Here is a 24,329-nt window from a genome sequence, read left to right on the forward strand (position 1 = left end):
TAGCTCCTCTTCTCCTTTTTACAATGGTGCCTGTTTTTGCATACACCCTTAAAAAATCAGAGAGTAAGCACCAAACTGTTAAGGCCATTTGCTGGAAAGGGAAGGAGGAGAATTTCATCCTCGAACATTGCCGTGGCTGCCTGAGGCTGGAGGAAGTACCTAGATCACTGCAGTTGGCATGAGGGAACTTTTCAGGGTGATAAAAATATTCTAACACTGGATTACGGTGAAGATTATACAACCAATTAAATCTACTAAAATTCATAGAACCAAATGTATACTTAGTGAGTGAATCATTATGATATGTAAATTATACCTCAATATACTAGCTGAAAAAATTGTAAAAAGCATTGCTGTAGTGTTTGAAACTTTACAAGTATATATCCAATATAGTTTTATTCTTTTATAGAACACAAATCCCTTTGTTTTATAAGAAACAATCCCTTTTAAAATATGCTTACAGTGATGCCTGCTCATTAGACAGTTTGGAAAATTCAAACAAGTAGGAAGAAATTTTCTTAGCCGCCCAGCCCCCAGACTGAACCTGGGCCAGCAACTGCCCAGCTGAGTGGCCCCTTCCAGAGCAGTGTGACTCTGACCTGCATAGTTGGTGATTAATAGAGGGGCTGCTGTGGCTTGACCTTGGCCCCAGAGGCCACTGACCATCAGCCCAAGGACCACGTTAATGATCATGAAGGGCCTGCAGCTTTGCCCACTATATAGCACTGGAGCCCAGGCCCTTGCCACGGGAGGGCTGGTGAACAGACCCCACCCTTGCCCTCTGGGAGCCCTCACTACAGACCCTGGAGCCCTTGCTACAGGGCACTGATGAGTGGAGACCATGATGGGAGCAACATTGTCTTACTCTGCTTCCAGCCTGGAAGAAGATGTATGAGTTCAAGGGAATGGGGGAATTCGGGTACAAAAGAAGGGCCCCTAGGTGGAAAGGAAGAGGCCCCAGTGCTAGGGCTGGCTCTGCCACTGACTTCCTGGGTGACTTTGGGCAAGTCACTGTACCTTTCTGGGCTTCAGTGTCTTCGTATGCAAAATACAGGGTAGGGCCTGATGCTCTGACTCTAAGCCTCTTTCCTAGTCCCAGCACTCCCAGATACTGGTTGTACAACCAAATCCAGGACCTACAAGTCTCTGAGCTTCAGGGTTCCCATCTGTAAAATGGGCACATTGGACCAGGTCACCTCTACAGGCCCTTCTGGATCAGACAGTCCACGGCCCCTGACTTGAGGAAGGAGGCACTGCAGTCACTGACAGCAGCATGCCACCTCACCTCTGGGCCCAGCCTGGGAAACTGAGACTCAGGGAGGTTCAAGTCACTCAACTAGAAAGAAGTGTTGCCGAGATTCAAACACAAGTCTGACTGGTTTCAGAGCCCAGGCTCTGTGTGCGGAGATCAAGCAGGAGCTCCTAGCACCACCTGGCCCGGGCAGGGAGCAGCAGCGCCCTTTCCAGGTGACAGGCTACATCAATCAAGCCCGAGTCAAACCTGGCAGCCAGGAGTCTCCGGGGCAGCCGTCCCCACGACATTTCCCAGGCCAGGGCAGGAGATGATACCGGGAAAGCCCTCTAGCCATTCACACACCTGATGTGAGTGCCCAGGCCAAAGGCCTGGAAGATCCCCAGGCTGTGGCCACTTAGTGCGGGACTGGTTGTGGCACCTGCACTCTGGGCCACATGGCACTCAGGTCTGGCATGGTTCCTTTGATTTGGAGGCAGTCCTTCTGCTACCACCTCAGTACATGAGCACGTCCTGGTCTCTGCGCTTCTCCGCACCTCGGAGATCTCCTTGACCTCTGATCTCAGCTGTTCCCGGGTCCACCTCCAGGCACGCAGTAGGCAGATTATCTGTGTCTGCCACAGGATGGGGACTGTACTGCCCATGTCCCCCTGGGGTCTCTCCCCTGTAGTTGACCCAGGACCTCCACAACACAACCAGCTCTGGGCCCTCCTTCCCTCTGTAACCTTGTGGGACTCCCAGGACAGCTACCAGAGACCAGAGGAGGTGGCCTCCCCCGCCCCTTCCACAGTGTACAAAAAGGCCTTGGCTGGGCCTGGAAGACACCACCCTGTTCTTTTCTCTTTACTCCAAACACTGTTGTTCTTGATTTTCCAGGCAGCCAGGCACTCATGGAAAGCCCTCTCTTGGAGTCTATTTGCTTTTTGGCTCACTGCTGTTCTCTTGGTCCTCCCGGGAGCACCCGCCCTTCCGGCCAGGGATTTTGCTAACTGGGACAATGGTCAGTAAACAAGAGAAGCCAGTTATGAAACCCAGTGAAACTGGACAGGGCCTGGACAAGTTCTGGCAAGCTCTGTGGACAGGTTTTCGAACCTGGACTCAGCTCCTGCAATCAAGACCTCAGTTTCCTCATCTATAAAAGGGGGAGAATGGTACCTACAGCACGGAGCAGTGAGGAAGCCCAGGATGTGACGCACAGGAGCTCCCCAGAAGTAAGCACTCTTCTTTCTGAGCAGCCTGGTTTCTGTACAGAGGCCTGCCTTCAGTATGTGATGGTGCGGGAGAAAGGTTACAGATTTCACAGTAAGACGCTAGAGTTCAGGTCTGGGCTGTGTAAGGTGGAGCAAGTTACCTTCCCTCTCTGAGCCTCAGGTCACTCATCTGTAAACAGGGACAGTGATGCCCAGTTGCAGGACTTTTGGGGAAACAGGAGTGAGACTGCTGGAGTATGTTGTTCAGAGCAGGACTTATTAGCAGCAGTCAGTGGTCATTAGTCTGTCTTCTCTTTTGTAGATGATCACACCAAGAACAAGAGGGTGACTTTTCAGGGTCACAAAGCCAAACAAGTGCCTGGCAGAGTAGATCTAGAACTCAGCTCTCTCAAAAACCAGGCCAGAACTGAGGCCTGGGTCTCCATGACACAGCGGTGCTCCCCGTCGGGGCTGGCTGGGCTGCTGCTTTGGCCAAATCCATCCTGGGAGTGGACAGCTGCTGGGGAGGTGGCCAGCGGGGCTTGGCTGAAGCCAACTCCAGGAGACCAACTGTCTCAGGGACCAGAGCCATGGCCCTTTCCCAGCTTCCGGAGCCAACCCCACCTAGTGCTGGGACCGGGCTGGACAAAGACCCCATGCCCTGGAAGCATCCAGATTTGGCCATGGGTTTGAGCTCTGGGCCCTTCTTGCTAGGACCCACTTCAGCAGTCTGTCTCCTCTGCTCTCGGGGAGGAAATGGCCCTGAGAGGCGTGGTGGCTTAGTAGCCAGGGCTGCAAATAACTATGTCCTAGCCCCTTCAGCACCCCACCACCCACCCCTGGGGAGCCCAGGCACAAACGCAAATCTGCAGCAAGACAGGGAGGCCTGGCTGCAGATGCTGGGACCATGGAACCAGCAGAAGACTTTGGAGAGACACAGGCTCTGCAGAGCTGCAGGGGAAGGCAGGGTCTACAATGCCCAGCTGGAGTCAGAATGAGCAGGAGAAGCCACAGGAGGCAGCTTCCTGCTCTGCAGGGGAAGGACTTTCCAAGAGGGAGAAAAACAGAGAGCAACCTTCTGTGTGTGACTGTGGAAAGAGCTCCCACCAGAAATGCCTGCGTTTAAGTCCCCGGTCTATCACTTATTAGCAGTGTGGCTTTGAGCAAGTCGCTCTGGCTCTCTGAGCCTCAGTTTCCTCATCTATAAAACAGGGATTATAATACCTTTTTCTGAGGGTAGTTGTGTGAATTTAATAAGGTAAAGAACATTTGGGACTTAGCACACCGCTTGGTGCAGAGTAAGTACATATAAAGGAGGCTGCTTTTATTGTTAAAGGAGAGACTTGGATAAGTGTCTATCTCTCTGAGCCTCAGTTTCCTTATGTGTAAGATAGGGTTAAAAATGCCTTACTTCTTTTTTTTTTTTTTTTTTTTAAGATGGGGTCTCACTCTGTTGCCCAGGCTGGAGTACAGGGGCGTGATCTCGGCTCGTTGCAACCTCCACCTCCCAGGTTCAAGTGATTTCCGGCTAATTTTTGTATTTTTAGTAGAGGCAAGGTTTTACCATGTTGGCCAGGCTGGTCTCAAATTCCTAACCTCAAGTGATCTGCCTGCCTTGGACTCCCAAAGTGCTAGGATTACAGGTGTGAACCACCGCACCCAGCCTATTAAATGGCAAACTTTATGTTGTGTGTATGTCAACACAGTTTAAAAACAAACAAACAAACAAAAAAGGAAAGACAAATGCTGGTTTCCTTCCCCTTTTCCAGATAGATAATGAGCTGCCCAGTGGTGATATGGTTGAGAGGACGCAGGTGGCAAGAAAATCAGCCCATGTCTAAGAACCCTTCAGGCCCTGGGACTCAAGGATGCTAAAAGACACACGGCGAAAAGCAAACAAGTTTGTGCATCTGGCCAGGGTACCCGCCTGCCTGCCTAGGGATCAGATTCATCCTTCACTGGGATCTACCAGCAATGCTGGAAGCTTCCCCAGGCCAACCACCTTCCTGATGGGGACAATGAATGATGCAGGACACCAGATGATGGCACCACATCCCTCCTCCTGCTGGCTCCAAACAAAGCCCTTCTCTCTCCCCAAGCCTCCCATATCAACTACAGCCAAGATTTCCTCCTTGCTGGGCTCTGGCAAGATGTGTGAGCCCATTGTCTGGATGTGGAAAATCGGGGTCAAAGTGCCTTTCTTGAAGGCTAGTTGAAAGGATTAAATGAGACCATAAATGTGAGGGATCCGAGGACCATGCCCTGCAAAGGCACCCTGCAGGGAGAACTCCCTGAGAAAGACAAAAGGGGGCAGGTGCAGCAAAGAGGGAAAAGACAACGGGCTCCAGGAGTGCCTGCAGAGTCTCTGTGGGCCGGAGATACCAAAAATGACCAACAGGGTGAGGACGAGTGACCTTCCAACCTAAGGAATCTGAGGCAATGTACAGGGATGAATCTGGACAGAGCCCAAATCCCTACCACCAGGGAACTTGTGCCAGTGGCACCTTCTGTGGCATTGCAATTTCCTCCTCTGTAAAATAGGGTGAAGATTCCAACCTGGTGGGGTGTCTAGTAGGACTGAAGGAGCCCCTGGCACTGTGCTTGGCACACAGCAGGTATTCAGTAAGCATAACTAGTCCAAAGATGACCCCCAGCATGTGTCCAGACCCTATACACACATATAGCTTACTGGCCCCTATACCTGCCCTACACCTACCTCATACCCACCCCTCTACCTCTGTGTCTTTGCATCCAAAGCAAGGGAGGCAGGGAGGGTTCCAAACAAGGCTGGTACCAGGGATGGCGATGCATCTCAGGAGAGGGCCTCAAGCCAACAACTACTGAGCCAGCCTTGTTACCCAATCCCCTCCATGAGACTCCTTATGACACCCCCTCCCCTCCTCTCTGACTTCGCCTGTTCTGCCCCACCCAAGAGAACAAGGGCTCTTGGCTGAGCATGGTGGCTCATGCCTGTAATCCCAGAACTTTGGGAGGCCAAGGCAGGAGGATGGCTTATACCCAGTAGTTTGAGAACAGCCTGGGAAACAGAGTGAGACCCTGTCTCTACAAAAAATTTAAAAATTAGCCAGGCATGATGGCATACACCAGCAGTCCTAGCTACTGGGGAGGCTGAGGTGGGAGGATCACTTGAACCTGGGAGGGCGAGGCTACAATAAGTTATGATTGCACCACTGCACTCCAGCCTGGGTGACAGAGCAAGACTCCATCTCAAAAAAAAAAAAAACAAAAAAAAACAAACAAACAAAAAAAAAAACTCCAGTGGGGAGATATATCAGAGAATAGCTGTTCCTCCCTATCCACGGGGGATCAGTTGGTTCCAGGACCTCCCTCAGATACCAAAATCTGCAGATGCTGTACACCAATATATAAAATGGCATAGGATTTTATATATTGGTATATTTTATATACAGTATTTGCACACAACCTACATATATCCTCCCATGTATTATACTTTAATCTCTCTAGATTGCTTATAAAACCTAATACAATGTAATTGCTATTTACATAGTTGTTATACTGTAGTTGTTACATAAAAATATAAATGTAAATTTCTATGTAACAATAAACTATGTAAATACTTGTTACACTGTACTGTTTTTAAAATTTGTATTATTTTTACTGTTGTTTATTATTTTTCACTTTTAAAAAAAATATATTTCTGATCTGTGGTTGGTTGAATCCACGAATGAGGATACAGAGGGCACAAGGTAGCAGATATGTGGAATGAACAAGTCTGGAGAGCTCGTGCCTGCAGTCCCAGCACTTTGGGAGGCTGAGGAGGGATCGTCGCTTGAGCCCCAGAGTTCAAGATCAACCTGGGCAACACAGTGAGACCCTGTCTCTCTATATATTAAAAATAACAAAGATACAAATTTCAAAATAAAAAAGAGCACTAACGTGCAACACAAGGACTATAGGGAATAAGTTGTACTGTATTTTGGGATTCATGCTAAATGAGCAGATTTTATTAGGTCAGTGCAAAAATAATTGTGGTTTTTGTCATTGAAAGTAATGGCAAAAATCGCAATTACTTCTATGCCAACAGAGATGGGTATGTTCATTTGTTTCACTATAGTAACCTTTTTACTATGTATATGTATTCCATAACATCCTGTTATATACCTTAAGTATATACAATAACTTGTATTTTTTTAAAAAGAGAAACTCCAAATAGCATGATTAGAGATTCTTCACAATTTATCTAAAACTTTTGACTACAATAGAACCATCAGAGATACAAAGATATTTTTATGGCTACTCATCCTTTTAACTCTAATAGGTTTTATTTAAAGTACTTTCCCTTCCTTTAACCCAAACAGAGGTACAGTACTGGAATGCTTTTCTTCCTTCCCCAGCTTACAGGATAATCATAGCCAGCTGGAAGATTTAAACAAGATCCAGCACCTAGAATACAGTCCCTGGCATGAAGTTGGGCTCCCATGTGGGTGCTGCCTTCTGTGCCCGGGTGTGCTTTAGGCCTCACCTCCGTCCAGGCACCTGCCCAGTCACCAGCACTGTCCTCCAAGTCCCTGTCCATGTGGGAGCTTCTGGAACCCTCTGGGATACCCTTGGAGGCAGGACCCAACCACAGTCGTCCCACCAAGACCAGAGCAGAGACCAAGCTCACCTCCTCCCCACTTTACACCCACTTCTCACCCCCACACTCCAGCCACTGTCCTGGTTTGGTGTCCCCATCTTTTCCCTGGGATCATGACATCAGCTCCCTCACTCCCTTAAACCCTCCCTGCACTGGGCCCATCACCCATACAGATTGCATCATCCCTTCCATGGACCTCAGTGCAGACAGAAAGAAGTCAGGACTCCTGAGTTGGGTCCTCTATGATCTGGGGCCCGCAAGCCCTTGCAGTCTCATTGCCCACTAACCCCCCGACAACATTCCCTGTGCCATCGCCTCTATACAACCTCATCTGCCTGCTCTGGGAGACCAAGGTCTAGCCTTGGCTCTGCCTCCCTGTGTGACCTTGGGTAAGTTCTTTGCCTCTCTGGGCCTGTCTCCTCATCGGGCTACTGGGGCTTTGTGTAAATGAGACAAGATGAGGTAGTGAGTGCCAGGTGCCAAGAAGCTCAAGAAACGTTAGCCTGCAATCCACGGCCTCCTGTCTAGCACATCCACCCCCTCCTAAGGCAGCTGTTAGCAATCTACTTCTTCAACTTTAACAGCAGCAACAGCAGCAGGTTCTCACTCTCTCTCCTAAGCTCTGGAATGCAGACGTGCTCACAGCCAGCACCAGCAGGCAGGGAGGGGAGCAGAGGGAAGACAGCTTAGAGGAAAATTACCCAGCTTTCGCCCCAGCCAACGCCAGTGCTCACAGCTATCTCAGAGAGGGTATCTGGGGGCCTGGCAACCCCTTCCTGAGCCGTGGGCTTGGCCCCAAGCCTTGATCCCTGTCTGAGCTGGTGGGATGGCAGGGGTTACTCTGGCCACCACTCCTCTGGGGCACTCCCACTTTTTGGCATCCAAAGAGACAGGGAGGAGGAGGGAGGAAAAAGAAAACCAGACAGGCCTTTGTGAAGAGGAGAAAGTTGGTTCCTGCCATTGCTTGCTGGGGCCCCAGGCACCAACATAATGGAGGATCCCCAGTGACAAAGGGTCTCACAGTGGCTGAGAGCCTGTCCAGTTGCCATAGCTCAAGTCTCAAACCCTGAGTACCATGTCTCTGCATCATAGAGTCTGTCATGCCCAGTGTCATATACCCTGTAACTGTGCCACCTACCAGGCCCTGCGTTCCTCTTGCTTTGTCCTGTGTGTCTCCCTTGTAGTGGCATCTCATGCCTCTTACACCCTGGGTCATGCTTCATGCACCATGTCATGTCTGTTTTGTGACAGACTGTACCATGCACTCAATGGATTCCCCCCGCCTCAGTCTCCCAAAGTGCTGGGATTATAGGTGTGAGCCACCTCGCCTGGCCTGCATTCTGTCTCTCTGAAGATCCAGACCTGTGTTCATTCCATCTCCCAGATCCCCTCTCTGAGATGCCTGTGAGTCCATCACACCAGGTCCTACCCCTTAGAAGTATGTGCCATAAACCTTGTCCTGGATCTATGAATTGTGTTGTCCCTTGCTTGATGATTCACATCAGGAAGGGGACAGGATGATATTTAGGGAGGACAGGCTCTGGGATGGACTCCCAGCCCTATCAACTATCATCTATGTGAGCCTGCAAAAGTGACTTCCCATCTCAGTGCCTGTTTCTTCAGTTATAAAATGGAACTGATACTCACACCCGAGGATTAAAGTAGGTTATGCATGTAAGATGCTTAGTCTAGAAACTGGCACACAGTGAGTGCTTTAAAACGTTTGCTAGGCCTGTGCCAACTGTGCCTGGGCATCTGTGTTATGTCCTGTGCCCTGCGTACCAGCTTCCCACGTACCCAGCTCTTCGGGTGCATCAGACACTGTGCACATTAGTGAAATTCAACAACCCCCTACAGGGAGGGTAGGATTATTCCCTCTCATGCAGAGGAGTAATCGAAGGGCAATAATTTGCATGAGGCCACAGGGCCAGCTGGAATGAACACAGGTCTGGATCTTCGGAGAGACAGAAAGCAGGCCAGGCGAGGTGGCTCACGCCTAACATCCCAGCACTTTGGGAGGCTGAGGCGGGGGGAATCCATTGAGTTCAGGAGTTCAAGATCAGCCTGGGCATCACCACAAGTCCCCATCTACAAAAAATACAAAAATTAGCCAGGCGTGATGGCGTGTGCCTGTGGTCCCAGCTACTCAGGAGGCTGAGGTGGGAGGATCACTTGAGCCCAGGAAGTTGAGGCTGCAGTGAGCAGAGATCACGCCACTGCACTCCAGCCTAGCAATCCAGCCTAGGCGACGAAACAACAACAATAAAACAACAAAGAGACAGAAAGCAGATACGTGGTCAGCTATAGGGTGTGCGTAGAGACGGACGTAAGCAAGCATGAGGGATCCTTTTGGGGATGATGAAAATCTTCTCAACTGAATTGTGATGATGGCTGCATAACTCTATAAATTTACTAAACATTGTTGAATTGAGTGAATTATGTGTATGTAAATTATATGTAAATTTACTCCAATAAATCATGTAAATTATATTTCAATAAAGCTGTTTTTTCTTTAGGAAAAAAAAAAAAGCCCACGCGCTTCCAGTGCACTATTCTGCGAAAGCATTCTGCAAGAGAAGGGCGCTCCCTGCGGGTCAGTGAAGTTCAACCAGAGGCCAAGCTGCTCTGAGGCCCAGCTGGGAGCAGGTTTGAGCCCAGCGGTTCCCTAACACCTCTGTGGACCAGGTGTGCAGCAGGATCAACCCAGGGAGCTCAGGAAACAATAGATTCACAGGCCCCACCCCCAGCCTCTGAGTCTGTAGGTCTAGGGTGGGGCCTGGGAACCTGTGATTCTGAGGCTCAGCCAGGACTGGGCCCACATCTTCCTTTCACATTTGGGGAAACTGAGGTTAGCCAGGAGACGGGCCTGGTCAGACCTAGTTGATCAAATGGTGGGAGAGCCAGGGCTAGAATTAGAGCCCTTTCCTCTTCTCTTCTCTCCATTCCCTCCGCCTCCCTCCCACTCCTCCCCCGTCCTCAGCCTCCCAGTGACTCAGGGCTCTGAGTCACCCAGAGGCCCCACAGAGGAAACTTCTTAGGAAAAACAATTGCCAAACAAAGCTTTCCCTGATCTGGGGAACAGAATAGGCCCAGGGGGCCAAGAGAGGGAGGGGAGGGAGAACACAGGGTGGAGTCGGAGGCTCCAAGACTTGGAGACTTGGAGTCTCAGCCACTCCCTTGTGTGGGGCCCTAGATAGGGATGTCCCCACAATGCACGTCCCCACCTGCAAATAACACCTCCTATGCTAATAGATGCCCATTGTGATGAGGCCACATGATGAGTACTTTATAAGCATTGTCTTGTTGAATCCTCCCCAAAACCCATGGCTGGCATTGATTCCTTTTATAGATGGAGGAACAAAGGCTCAGAGAGGTTCAGCCCAGGGTTACACCATTAGGAACCCAGGGCTGTCTGACTCTGAAGTCCGAAGTCTGACTCTCACTTCTACACACCTTTAAAAAATACCTACTGCACACAGTGGCATGAAGATCAGCTCTCATCAGACAGGTAAGGAGAATGATGGCCACAGTGGCTGTTCAATCACAAACTGTCTCCTTTCTTTCTCTGTGTCAGGCCCTGCCTTGGGACTTCCTGACCCAGTGGGCACACAAACAGGAACACCAATAGTCATTCAAGTAGCTGTGGGCCCTGGGAGCACAAAGGAGGGAGCACCCACGCCCGAGGGAGCCACGGAGGAGGGGCATTGGGGCAGAGCCTTGGAGGACAAATGGAGTTTCCTCTTTGGGGAGGTAGGAACAACAGAAGCAAAGGCTCAGGGGTGTGGCCCGCACAGGGAAGCATAAACGGTTTAAGAGGCATGGCTGGGGTTGAGACAGTGGATACCTGGGGGAGAAGGGGTCTGACTGCTATGGAGTCCTGGCCTGATCCAAGGCACTGAGGATTTTTAAGCAGGGAGAGAATAGGATCGGAACTGGTTTCATCTCTGCAGAGGGCCTGGCTGGTGGTTGAACTAAGAGTCAGGAGTGGGACTTCCCCTTGGGTCTCCCTGGCATCCCTCCTCTGAGCTGGCTTCGGGGACCATCCCAGATCCCGTGCTACTCACCCACAGGTCAGAACTGCCCCCGAGGGCTTCTTCCTCGGCCATCACTAGGCTGGGGGGAGCTATGTGGGCCTCTCCTGACACAGGCCAACCTAATCATCTCAGCCTATAAATAGGACTCAGGATTAGTCTGGAAATAGCTGTGCCAAGCCAACTCCACAGGCATCACGGGCACGCACAGTTCCGGAAATGGTTCTTCTCCTCAACACAATTAAAACCCAACACTTCCTCAGGAAACTATTGTTCACACTCTGCTTTGCTTCCTTAAGCACGAAGTAGTCGGTTTTGGGGGAAGAACCTGCCTGCTTACTGCTGATTAGTGGGGGTATGCTTTGTGGAGAGGAGGCCCTTTTCCTGCTTCTCCTTCTCTGAGGACCTGAGGGAGCCACTATCACTCTCTGGGCCTCAGTTTCCCCAAATGTAAACTAGGGAGGTGGGACACGATGCCATTTTTAACTTACCAGGATTTCAAAAATTAGAATTGTAATAAACATGTGAGCAGGGAGAAAGGAACAGGTCCAGGGCCTGCCACGGAGGGGCTGAGTGGCCTCGAATGAGCCACTGTTCCTCTCTGGGCCCCAGATTACTCAGCTGTAAAATGAAGGTGCTGGGGGATGATGTCCAAGGTCAACAATTTTTTTTAATTCCATTTTTTTGTTTAGTACTTTTGAGAACCCAGCCAGCTGGCCAACCTATGCCAGCCTTGTGCTGAGTGCTGGGGATATAGGGACAAATAAAACCCAGTCCAGGCCTCTGTGTGCCCAGCCCTGTGCCGGATCCTAGAGTGTAACAGCATGTCCAGTCCCCTCAGTGTCCCACTAGAGGCTTTCTTTGGGGCTGCTGGGGACATCTTGTTTCTAGTTGAGAATTCAGATTTACGTCCAAAGACAAGAACTCCCTGAGGGGCAGATTACAACATGGACTGAGCTATTACAATCGACAAGGACACAAAGCTAACACAGCCATCGTTATACACCAGCCATGTGCTAAGGACTTGATTTCCCCATTGTTTAATCATCACCAACTCTATTATCACCCCCATTTCACAGATGTGGAAACTGAGGCTGAGAGGAGTAAGGGACTTGTCCAAGGGCACAGAGCAAGTCAGGGCTACAGTGATGTTTCAGGCCCAGACCTGTCTGCCTCTGGAGTCCAGGGTTTAACACACCCCAGTGCTGCTGTGAAAGGGCTCTGGACAGCTCAGGCTGGCCGGCCAATGCGGGGATAACAGAACAGGGGCATGGAACAGAAAGGGGCATTGAGGATGTTGCTGTGTGTGTGCGGTGGGGGGAGTGACAAGGCTTCAGCAATGGTACTCATTCTCTCCAGCCAGCTCCCAGCGCTGCCGTCCTCTGATCCACCCTCCACTCTGCCTGCCGTGGACTGATTGTTCTGAAATCCCATGGATCAAGTCACTCCTCAGCTGAAGACCTGTCCATGATTCCCTGGTACCCAGAGGATAGAAACCCAGTATTTAAAACCTCTCTGACCAGGTCTTCTGGTCAGCTCCCCACCTCAACCCTCACACTCCTGCTCACTAGCCCCCAGGCATAGTGGGCTCCTCCAGCGGCCAAGCCTTCGCCTATGGGGCCTTCCTGCCTGGAATGCCCAACTCTCCCTTCTCAGCCTTGTCTGACTCTCAAGTAGGAAAGGCACTCTTTGGCTCCCTGAGCCCTTTGGCACTTATCACAGAGCACTCTGGGCGTTAACTGCCACTGTCTCCGTCTTGGATTAGAGTGGATATCCAAGGGCCCGGTGGTGTCTGATTCACCTCCCTCTCCAGTGCAGCAGCTCAGCAAGGGCTGACCGGGTAAACTGAAAAATGCAAAGAGCCGAAAGAATTCTGGGAAAGTACACGTTTCCCAGGACTGCCCAGTGACAAGCCCCATACTGAGGCACAGCATCAGGACACCCTGCTGTGGAAGAACCAAAAATTGCACCCTCACGGCTTATCAGGATGGTCCTTGTGCCTGTCTCTTACAAGGGTTCTGATAATGAAATCTGGGCAAGTCACCCTCCTGCTTTAAAACTTCCAATGGTTCCCAGAGGTCTAGCATAAAATCCAAACTCAAGAGCCCACATAACCTAGATGCTGCCTGGCCCCCAGGTCCTCCTCTTGCCATGCCCCCTCCCTGGCCAGCCTCCCTCGCTTCTTTCAGTTCTTCAAGGACTCCCCCACACTAAAGCCTTACCCAGACTGCCTCTCCGCCTGGGGGGCTCCTCCGTTCCCTGCTCACTCAGCCACCTCCCTCTCCCTCTTCAGGTCTCACTTTTTAGGGGAGGCTTCCCTGATCTGTCCAGATAAGACCTCACCACTCCCACCCAATCCCACACGCTCCCATAACCCGATCGTTTCCTTCACAGCAAGAATTAATCTTTGGTGTAAATAATGATCTACCGGAAGACCCATGAGGAATGGGAAGGTCTTGTTTTTTGCTGATTCTCAAACACCCAGCTCAGAGGCTAAATATCTCTCAAATGAATGAAGATATGAATGGATGAATGAATGAATGAATGAATGAACCTACATACATATATCAAGACAAGAAGGTGGGCAGAATCCTAGGGAACGCTGAGGCAGAAAAAACAGGGCCCTGGGCCGGGCATCGTGGCTCACACCTGTAATCCCAGCAGTTTGGGAGGCCAAGGTGGGCAAATCACTTGAGGTCAGGAGTTTGAGACCAGCCTGGCCAACGTCGTAAAACCCTGTCTCTACTAAAAACACAAACATTAGCCAGGTGTGGTGGCACAAGCCTGTAGTCACAGCTACACGAGAGGCTAAGGCAGGAGAATCATTTGTATCTGGGAGGAGGAGGTTGCAGTGAGCTGAGATCATGCCACAGCACTCCAGCCTGGGCACCACAGCAAGACTCCGTCTCAAAAAAAAAAAAAAGAAAGAAAGAAAGAAAAAGAAAAACAGGGCCCTAACTAAAAAGAGAGGAGGGGCTCTAACTGAAAAAAACCCAGGGCCCTAACTAAAAAAGTCAGGAGGATAAACAGGGCCCTAACTAAAAAGACAGGAGGAAATAAACCAGACAGTGCAGCCTCCCAGAAGCAAAAGGAGGGAGTTTCTAGAACTGCACCAGAGACTGGTACATGGAATCCTGAGGAAAGCACTAGATTGGACATTGAGGAGGTCACTGGGGCCTCCGTGATTGAACCAAGGTTCCGTGGAGGTGGGCACAGGGCTGGTACATTGCAGGGGGCAGAGGAGTAAAGGGTAGTGAATAAGCAAAGCTCTCAGGTGATGGGTGCTCAGCTGGGCCTATGCCAGCCTGGCCCTGCAGGGTCTATGGAAGACAGGGCCCCTGTGTCACAGTTACCAAAAGCATCAACAGGGCATAACATTCTTTTTGTTGACAGATCACTTTGAGGTAACTTGGCTTTTGGAGTTGTCAGGGCTCAGTCTCAAAGGCAGGCGCATCAGAGCCAAGACTTGGCCCTCAATTCCTCCTATTAGGGCAGCACTAGGGCCACCTCTTTGTCACCAAAACCTTTGGGTAGCAGCTGATGGGGCGAGTCACCTTTCTGGGCCCAGCAGGCCTTTCGGGAATCACTGGCTTTTGGGGTACAACATCCTGGGGACCATCAAAAAGCCCTTTCACCTGAGCTTTGGGAAAGAGGAACCGCTCCGGCTGTGGGCGGCTCGTGTCACCATCTGGAAGCCAGCTGGGCCACAGCAGACGTGTAAGTCCTGTGTGCATTCATCCCCTTCTCCTTTTGGCAGAAAAGGGATGGTGTGGGCCGGAGAGGTGTTTTCCTGGGTTCTTGCACAATTGCTAATTAGAAATTCACTTTTGTTTGGGTGTTGGAAGCTGGGCGATTCCCCCTAGTAGCGATCCTTCCTGTCTCACTGGTCACAAAGCCCTTTGGCATCTACGAGCTCACTGGGTCCACAGAGCAGCTTTGTTAGGTGGGTAGGGGAGACCAAGGCACCCGTCTTACAGATGGAAAAACCGAGGCTGCAGCTGGGAGGTGAGCCAGTCTCCTGGCTTCCAGCCCAGGACTCTGCACTCCTCCCCCCACCTCCCCGCCTACTTCAGCAGGTCACCTGTGAATCTGATAGTCAGGTGGGCCCCACCCTGCCAGCTGGCCCCAGTGGGCATGACTCATCTGACTTCCCCATGACTCACACGCCTCGGGTGCTCCTCCTCTGGTCAACAAGTCTGGAGACTTGGCAAATGGACCCCCATTTTTCTCACCTCTCCAAAGTCTCTGGGAAGAATTCCTGCACCTCCTCTTTATGGGGACTCTACTCTTCTACAGAAGAGCCACCAAGGCCTTGAGAGGGAAAGCCACTCTCCTAAAGTCACACAGCAAGCAGGCAGCACAGCCAGGGTGGGAGCCAGGCATCCGGGCACTGAGCCCAGTCCCTGCCTCCTCCCCACAAGATCACTCTCGCCTGACCTCCCTCTCAAGGGCAGGAAAGGAGCAGAGACGCACTCTGAGCCTTATTGGGAAGACCTCAGGGACTCCCCTGAATCCACTGCGGCTACAGTGGCTGCTTCCACCACTGAAGTCCCCTCCAGGCTTCCCTGGGCAGCCAGGGCGGGGTTTAACAGGAGGACAGGTGTCTGCATTGCTCTACCTACCTAACAGGGCTGTGCAGGGTGAAGAGCGCTGCTCTGTGGGAAGGCACCCGGACCAAGGCCGAAGCACTGGACAAAGAGCTATGAGCACCACCTGTAAAAAAAGGGCAAAAGAATGTCAGCCTCAGGGGGAGTTCAAGGTTATCTGGTCAAATCCCCATTTGATGTTTCAACTCCTTTCCTCCCCTCCACCAGGGGTCACACAATCAGTACTTGCACACATCCGGCAACAGGGCACTCACTACCTGCCAAGGCTGCAAGACCTGCTGCTGGAGGGTTTGGCTGGGTAAAAGAATTTTCCTAAGGACGCACTAAAATCTCTCTCTTCTTATGCCTTGTACCTGCTGGTACTAGCTCTGCCTCCTTCTGGGTCAGCCAGAACAGGTCTGTCCCCCTCTTTCCTGATGGCTCTTTGGAGATTTGAAGATAGTGATCCTGGGCCCCTCAAGTCTTCTACAAAGTGTGCACCCCCTTTCCTCCAGCTCTTCCTGAGACCAGGGTTTCTGGTTCGCTCACCCTGTTCCCTGATCTGCTCCAGATGAACTCTGTCCCTACTGACAGGACAAGACCCAGAATTAGACAATCAGACAAGCTCTACCCAGGGCAGGGCGAGCAGGACTCTCACCTCCTTCATTACAGATATCATGCTTCTATTAATTCAGCCTAAAATCCCATTCACATTTAAGGTAGTCCTATTGCATGGCTGAATTCAGTTTACAGTCAACCTCAGAGTTGTACTTTAGGACTCTGGAGTTATATAAACTGGGCCCTGACTTAACTGTGTAAGTTGAGCAAGCTACATCACTTCTCCGAGTCTCAGTCGCCTTCTCTGTTCAAGAGGGATAATATTAGAACCTACAATGAGATCAAACATGTTCAGGGTTTTGCACAAGGCATATGTTTACTCTAATTATTACCCTGATTATTAATAACTAAATTTCTAAGTCTTTTGCCTGCAAATTGTATCTTTCTCATCCTGCACATGTGCGGTTTGGGGACCCACCCTGTTGATTTGTCATATTCGCAGCTCTGTGCCTCAACATCACTCTATTACTGTTCTAATGCACTACAGCTGAGCAAGACTACATTATCAATGTCTGGTGACAGGACTTTCTCTCCCTCTAGGCTGTCAGCTCCTCAGAGGCAAGGATTCTGTCTGCTTCACCTCTGAAGCTTCAGCATGGCATGTGCCCAGCAAATGGCAGGGCCAGTGGACATATGCTAGATGAGTGGATGAAGGACCACCCCACATCAGCTCATCGTGGAGTATGCAGCTCAGTCCCCCCGCCTCTCAGGGACAACTTGGATCTTCACCCTTCCTCGCCACTAAGAATTCCAGTCAGCTACATTCAGAGGAAAGCTGAGCAAACTGGCTCCTGCCCACGCTGGAAAATTTCTCTGCCTAAACCAGCTTCCCCAAGCCGAGAGGAAGGTCCAAGATCCCGAAGGTGGCAGGGCCATGCAGGCTCCTGGGATTAAGACACAAACAAGCCCTGTTCTCAGGCCGACAGTAAATGATCCAGACAGTCTTGATGACTTGTGCATTGTGACTGACATGGGATACAGCCACGGAAGTGGAGTCACGGTACCCAAAACCAGAGACATCAGAGGCAGACACTTATCTGGGCTGCAGGACCTGGTGCCCACTTCTGTGGGCCTTTCTCAAAGACTATGGCAGAAACTTCCTGGTTCCAAGGGACGGGCCAAAGCAGAGTTGGGTTTTGTTGTTCCGGCAAATAACTAATGACCTCCCGCACTATGTCAACTCTGTGTGAGGATGAGCCTTTCGAATCCAGCTCCACTTCTTTCTACACACCCCAAATTGCACTCTCATCCTCAGATGCATATTGCAGTGCTGCATTTGTTCCCAAGTGCAACCTGCTCCTTCCCAACTGCACCTCATCTCAGCAAACAGCACTACCATCCACCATCCACCATCCACCCAGTGGACCAGTCCAGACGCCAGGCTCTCACCCTCCTCAACACACCACCTCACCCCTTTGCTCTGTCACTCTCCCCTCCAATGTATCACCATGTCTTGCTAGTTCAACCCCTGACTGCCTCCAGAGTGTCACCCCTTCTCTCCACCTCAACGCCAACATCTTGGTCCATAACCCCATCACCTCTCGCCTGCATGACTGCAGAACCTTCCTAACTGATCCTCCTGCATCCTCTCCCTCCTACAATGCATCCTCCTCAGAGCAAGCCCAGACCATGCCACTCCTCTGCCCAGACTCTACCATGGCTCCACTGTGGCCCCAGATAAAGTCCAAGATCCTTAATAAACCTCTCCACATTCTTCATGACCTGTCCCCTTCAACTCCTTCAGCCTCAGCCCTCACGGCTTCCTGTCTTCCACTATACCCCACCAGGCTCCAGCCAGATGCAACGGCACTCTGTTCCTGAGTCCTCCATGTAGTTTCCGCACAGACCTCCACACCCACTAGTCTTCCCAGTCACACTCTACAGTCTATTTGCAAGTCAGCCTCCCCAGTTGCTCCCGTGTATCCCAGAGCCTGGCCTAGGGCTGGGACCACCGCAGCTCAAGATTTACCAAAGTAAGAAACTATGACTCCCAGGCGTGCACACGTGTGTAACATACGTGCACATGCACACACACATTCGTAGAGCCAGCTAAGAGTGCAGATGCTGCCATCTACGGGCAAGAAAAGCATTACACCCTTCCTAAGATTCAGACACACCCCAGGAGCCTCCAAGCTCTCAGACTCAGCAGGGTTTAGAATTAGCCTCAGCTAAGTCCAAGTTGGTCTGTTTTCCATTTTGGACCTTAAGGCTGCAGCAGTTTAAAAACAAAGTCGGCAAAACCACTGACTCTAGTCCACCGCCCACACACTCCAGATGGAGCCATAAAGAGAAGGGTTGCGTTCCAGCACTCACAATCCCAGCCCAGGGCTCTCACTACGTGCCTGTTTGCTGAATCATATCTTAGGGCACAGGAACAGAAGATGCCTTCCAATAGTCTCAGCTGTGGAAAGGCCAGCCTTTGGGGAGAGAGCTCGCCTGGTGAAAGTGTGCAAGCCACCACGGAACCCTGTCTGTCTACGTGGCTAAAAAGGAGCTTTCTGCTCTGGAGGTGGGATCGGGGGAGGCTGGAGCAGAGCATTTTTCTCTCCTAAAGGACTGCTCCCAGTTCATTGGAAGGGCCTTCAGACCTGATGGGAGTAACATGATATCTGTCCATTAATGCCATAAGGGTTCGAATGGCCACCCTTAATAACAATAGTTATCATTTTCTGTGCATCTTCCAAGTGTTAAACTCTGCAGGCATCATGTCTCATTGTCGCAATAACTCTACCAGGCAGCAATCTTTGTCCTCATTTTGCAAAGCTAGGACACAAGCTCAGAGAGGTGAAGTAATGTGCTCAGGGTCACAGAGCTAAGATGTCTGGGCAGTTCCCACCAATGCAGGCTGCCTCCCCTACGTCTTAACCTTACTATATTTCAAAGCTGTAAGGCTAGGCCTCTTGCTCACTAGAAAAACAAACAAACAAACAAAAAACACGCACATCTTCGGGTACTCTAGCTCATGGGCCAGCAAAGTTTTTCTGTAAAAGGCCAGACCGTAAATATTTTAGGCTTCATAGGCTACACACCCTCTCTGTTGCATATTTTTCCTTTTTTATTCGTTATTGTTGTTTTTTAACAGCACTTTAAAACTATAAAACCATTCTTAGCTTAGAGGCATACAAAAACAGACTGGGGCCTCCCCAGGGCTGTAGTTTGCATCCATAAATACAAAGAGAATAATGTTTATAATCACAAATACAAAAACTTCTGGTGAAAAGGTTGATCAAATGCTAGCTGTATTTCTCCCCTTCCAATGGCTTTCCACTGAGTCACTCTCTCTCCTAAAGAAGGACCCTACTTTGCTCCATATTTAAGCAGCAAAGTATTTCAGGGGCTGTTCAGATTCTAGAAACTCATAGCTGCAGATAAAATAGATAAGCCAGATATCGAAAACAAGACATTACAAGATCTGAGCTCCAGACTCAACTCTGTTACTGTGACTGGCTCTTTAGCCCTGAAACAAGGGACTTGCCTCTTAAGCCCCTTTTCTCGTAAGTATTGATTCTACATGAATAATAGATTGATTTCAAATCTTACAACTGAAAATGTGATCCCTGGACCAGCGACATCAGCATCACTAGAAATGCAGAGCCTCAGGCCCCACCCAGACTTGTGGAACCAGAATCTGCATTTTAACAAAAGCCCCAGGTGATCTTAGAATGCTCTAGAACATATTTTCTGTCCATCTGAAACACAGTCCACAAAATCTTTGTTAGCAATGAGGAGAGAAAGGGTCTACAGACATCTTTCATGATGTCATGGTATTAAGTCCCTGACCTAACGCACGGACCAGTGACTTCATAAAGCACTCCACTCTAGGACCAATTGACAGACCAAGATCTACCACCGGATCTTAAAGTAAAACCTTAGCCAGGCAGAAAGTAGACCTAGGGGAACAGGAGAAGGTGCTATTCCCCATATTATGGAGTGCGGGGGGGAATAGGTTAGAGAGAGAAATGACTTACCCAAGACCACACAGCCAAGACAAACTAAGTGGGCATGACCACCACCAGGTTTCTTAATCTTCCTTAGTCAGGCCTTAGGTTTCATGAGAACTGAAATCATTTCGGCTTGGTAGAGCAGCAATCAGAGGGCTTGCTGTTGGCTTTGGGAAATTCACTTGCTCTCTCAGGGCACAAGTATCTGTAGCCATGAAGTGAGCGGGTAGAGCCAGGCGATTCGTAAGGCCCTGCCATAAAAGTCATGTTCTGGAAAGTTTTGAGATGAGGAGGCAGTCAGGAGGGGTGCCCTATGCCAAGGGTCACCACAGTCACACCAAAGTCTCTGGGGGATGGGACCTCAGAGCCAAGTCCTTCAGTCCTTTGTGAGGAGGCTGAGGAGGGACCTGGTGTGGGCCCTAGTCATGCATCCCCTTGGGGCCACCTCAGCTGGTCACCACAGGCTGGCATGCATGCTAAGGATGTAGCCCATTTTACAGATGAGGAAAATACGTCCTCAAGAGGGACTAGGGCTTCTTACCAAAGCAAAGAATTTTTCCCTTCAGCTGACAACAGTGCAAGGGTATCCTGTATTCAGAAAACCTAACATGTGAACACACAGATGCGTGCAAATGGTTGATCTGGGAATAATCAGGCTCTTTATAAATTGCACATTCTATTTTACCGACAGATTCGTTACAAAAAGGATTCATTCTGGGCTTTGATGGCGAGGCTCCCAGTGCAATGCCTCTCACACTTGAATCTGCACACGAATTCCATGGGGATCTTGTGAAAATCTGGATTTGGATTCGGTAGGCCCAAGGTGGATAGGGTTGCCAGATAAAACACGAGATGCCCAGTTAAATCTAAATGTCAGAAAGACATTAAGATGTCTTGGTATAATTATGCCCCAAACCCTCCTCGGTGTACTCATGCTTAACTGGCACGCTGTTTGTTATTTGCTAAATAAGGCAACCCTAAAGGTGGAGCCTGAAATCCCACATTTCTGAAAAGCTCAAAGATGAAGCCTTAGTACATTTAAAATGCAATTTAAATCTATGAAAACTATGTTTATGCAACTAAGAATTTTATGGTCTTTTTTAAAAGACCACTGAAAAGGGTAGGCAGGCATCTCTCACCTTCTAAAAGAGCATAGAAAGAATTCTGGCTGCCACTGGAACTGGGAACTTGCCTTCCAAAAGAAACAGGTACTGTGGTGGGAGGGGAGGTGGAAGGGGGATGAGTACAGGCCAGCCCACAAAAGCCCATTTTACCTCCATTCTAAACAACACAGTTCCGCTGGACGACCACTTCCTGAACTGAAGCTTAGGACTCCAAGAAATATGGCCGTTTCTTTTCTGAGTCCATGAAATGGGAAGGATCTGTCCCTACCTGCTTCCTTCCCAGGGCTCTTTGGAGTCAGATGAGATAATACAAATTCCCAGCATCCACATGATTGCACTGGCCAAGCATCGTGTTAGATACTTTGTAGAATTCTGTGAAGTGAGTATTGAAGCTCTAACCTTATAGTTGAGAAAAATGAAACTCAGTGAGGTGATGTCCTCAAGGTCTTATGGCAAGTGCAAAATATAAACCGGAAGGAGAACCAAGTTCTCTCCGCTTCTTCGGCCTGGCAACCTAACTTGTTAGGCTTTATTGCTGCTGAATTGTTCAAGTATATTTGCCAAATGAATGAATGAAATGTAACGTTTCAGGAAAATGGTCGCTGTACTCTATAACAAGACAGCTGAGCTTTTTATAACCAGCTTCAGATGCTCCTAAAGAATGCTGCCACTCTCACGGTTGGCTGGTAGGAATAAGGACTACTGTAACCCTTATGAGTAGCAATTTAGCATGACACAGATTCTTCACTTGGCCAAACTTTAGCCAGGCTTCTGAACCTTCTCCTCGGCCCACCTGTGCACTTCCTTGTAAAATCCAGTTTTAGCAAAAGAACCCTGCTAAGTCTGTTTAGCCAGAACCCCTCTTCCTTGATATCTGATCGGGCTCCTCATCCTCCACCATGCTCCCAGTGATGTTTGAATCACCCTGGTTTGTCTTCATCAATACTTTTGTTAGGTCGGTTTAGCAAGAATACCCCTTATTCCTGAGCTTCCTCTTAGTAATTTTCCATCCACTGACCCCCACCCTGCTCCGCAGCCAGCAATTCCCACGTGCCCCTGCTGTATTAGGAGTTGAGTCCAAACTCTCTCCCTCACTGTAGGACCCTGTTGCAGTGGTCCCTATACCCAAGGCGATGGTCCTGAATAAAGACTTCCTTACTGTGTTTTAACAAGTATCACTGAATTTTTTTTAACAAGAAAAAGCTATAAAATGTGTCATTTGGACTCAGGAACTCCATCTCTAGGGCTCTCTTCTAGGAAATAATAAAAGAAGAACACACACAAAAATTATGCACTAGGTTGTTCACTGCAGTATTGTTTATAAACTGCCTAAATGTTTCATAATTGAGGATCGTTAAGGGAACATGGTATATGCACACCAAAGATAGAATAATAGTAAGTGACGAAAACTCAGGTGGGCATTTATTTCCACTATAACAAAAAAAAGTAGGAGGCAAGTCCCTTGTTTCAGGGCTAAAGAGCCAGTGACAGTAACACGGTCCAGCCTACAGTCCAGATCTTTTAATGTCTTATCTTTGATATCTGACTTATCTGTCTATTTCATCTGCAGCTATGAGTTTCTAGAATCTGAACAGCCCTTGAAATACTTTGCTGCTTAATTGTGAAGCAAAGTAGGGTCCTCTAGGAGAGAGAGACTCAGTAGAGAGCCGTGGAAGGGGGAGAAATACAGCTAGCATGTGATAAACCTTTTCGCCAGAAGTTTTCATACTTGAGATTATAAACATTATTTTCTCTGTATCTATGGAAGCAAACTACAGCCCTGGGGAGCCCCAGTCTTGGTTCTTTGGGGTGATCTTGGGCCAATTCTGTCTCTCTGAGCCTTTTTGTTAATAAATAAAAAGCATTGCCGGGCGCGGTGGCTCAAGCCTGTAATCCCAGCACTTTGGGAGGCCAAGATGGGTGGATCACAAGGTCAGGAGATCGAGACCATCCTGGCTAACACAGTGAAACCCCGTCTCTACTAAAAAATACAAAAAACTAGCCGGGCGAGCTGGCGGGCGCCTGTGGTCCCAGCTACTCGGGAGGCTGAGGCAGGAGAATGGCGTGAACCCGGGAGGCGGAGCTTGCAGTGAGCTGAGATCAGGCCACTGCACTCCAGCCTGGGCGACAGAGCGAGACTCCGTCTCAAAAAAAAAAAAAAAAAAAAAGCATTATTTCATTTTTTAATCCCCTGCACTATTGGAATAAAAGATTTAAATTAGAATAAACATTTATCTACTTAGGTATAGTATGCTTTTAAAACTTTTAAAAATTAAATTTAAAAAGAATCCTTAATAACATGAGAAAAATATTGATGATATAATGTTGAGAAAAAACAAAGTCAGAACAGAAAATTATAAATACATGATAACCACAACTGTGTGGGGGTAAAAAAGAAAATGCACTGAAAATATCAGGAAGGAAGGACACCCAGATGTTGGCAGTGGTTTTCTCTGGTTAGTTATGAACACTTCTTTTTTTATATATACTTTTTTATTTTCTAAATTTTCTATCACAAGTGTAATAGAAATAATAAGGTGGGGGGGGCGGTGAAGGTCCTTGGAGGTAGGGAGAAAAAAGTACATATGCCACCCACACCATCAACGCACACCCACAAAGTTAACTAGTATTTACTTAGTATCCACCAAACCCCAGCCCAGCCACAGCCTCTGTAATAGGAAAATTAAGGGCCAAGCCCCACCCTGAAGGCTCACATATGTCAAATATATATACTTTGCTTGGCAAATACGTCTGGCCCCGATGATATTCTTATTGAGGTTGGAAAGTAACAGGACTGTTTGCTTAGCCAGCTCAGCAGAATAAAACGAATCCATTCCCACTGGTGTGACCCTTCTCTGGAGTTCCCTGTGAGGCTCCACGGCTTAAAGCCTTTCTGGATCATTCTTGGGAAGAGCCGATTTCAGGGATACTTTATAGCCCAGGAAGAAAACTGTTCTCATCCCTTAACC

General features: G+C 49.2%; 2 protein-coding genes and 1 long non-coding RNA gene across 50 annotated transcripts in view; 2 read left to right on the forward strand and 1 right to left on the reverse strand.

The window, feature by feature from the left end:
• Window positions 1-24,329, reverse strand: part of GSN (gelsolin) — a 64,819-nt gene that overhangs the window by 35,569 nt on the left and 4,921 nt on the right. For 26 of the 47 annotated variants that reach the window (XM_077968169.1, XM_028834897.2, XM_015116931.3 and 23 more), the window contains one exon: window positions 15,714-15,804. The exons of 2 other annotated variants lie outside the window; for them this stretch is intronic. Coding sequence is in view for 3 of the 45 variants with exons in the window: in XM_077968126.1 (XP_077824252.1) it covers window positions 14,727-14,825 (99 nt within the window). In the remaining 42 variants the exon portion in view is untranslated. Of the gene's footprint in view, window positions 1-2,407; window positions 2,576-10,530; window positions 10,762-11,124; window positions 11,233-14,726; window positions 14,839-15,323; window positions 15,403-15,713; window positions 15,805-16,051; window positions 16,265-16,489; window positions 16,568-18,412; window positions 18,552-24,329 lie in introns of those variants that run through there. 19 more of the 47 variants (XM_077968128.1, XM_077968126.1, XM_077968145.1 and 16 more) reach the window with 13 other exon arrangements.
• Window positions 2,127-6,047, forward strand: LOC144335146 (uncharacterized). Of its 2 annotated transcripts, none has more exons than XR_013405622.1 (2): window positions 2,127-2,463; window positions 3,880-4,432. It is a non-coding gene; the product is annotated as an uncharacterized LOC144335146 (long non-coding RNA). The 2 variants fall into 2 exon arrangements; XR_013405621.1 differs by having other exon boundaries at window positions 2,160-2,463; window positions 4,212-6,047.
• On the forward strand, window positions 15,245-15,807 carry LOC702897 (putative uncharacterized protein GSN-AS1; the record flags this gene model as incomplete). The annotated part of the gene is given in 2 exon segments (XM_028834898.2): window positions 15,245-15,596; window positions 15,599-15,807. Coding segments are annotated over 2 exon segments (471 nt in total), but the record flags the coding sequence as incomplete, so codon positions are not given.

This window comes from Macaca mulatta, chromosome 15 (genome assembly GCF_049350105.2).
Source record: "Macaca mulatta isolate MMU2019108-1 chromosome 15, T2T-MMU8v2.0, whole genome shotgun sequence".
Taxonomy (NCBI): Eukaryota; Metazoa; Chordata; class Mammalia; order Primates; family Cercopithecidae; genus Macaca; species Macaca mulatta.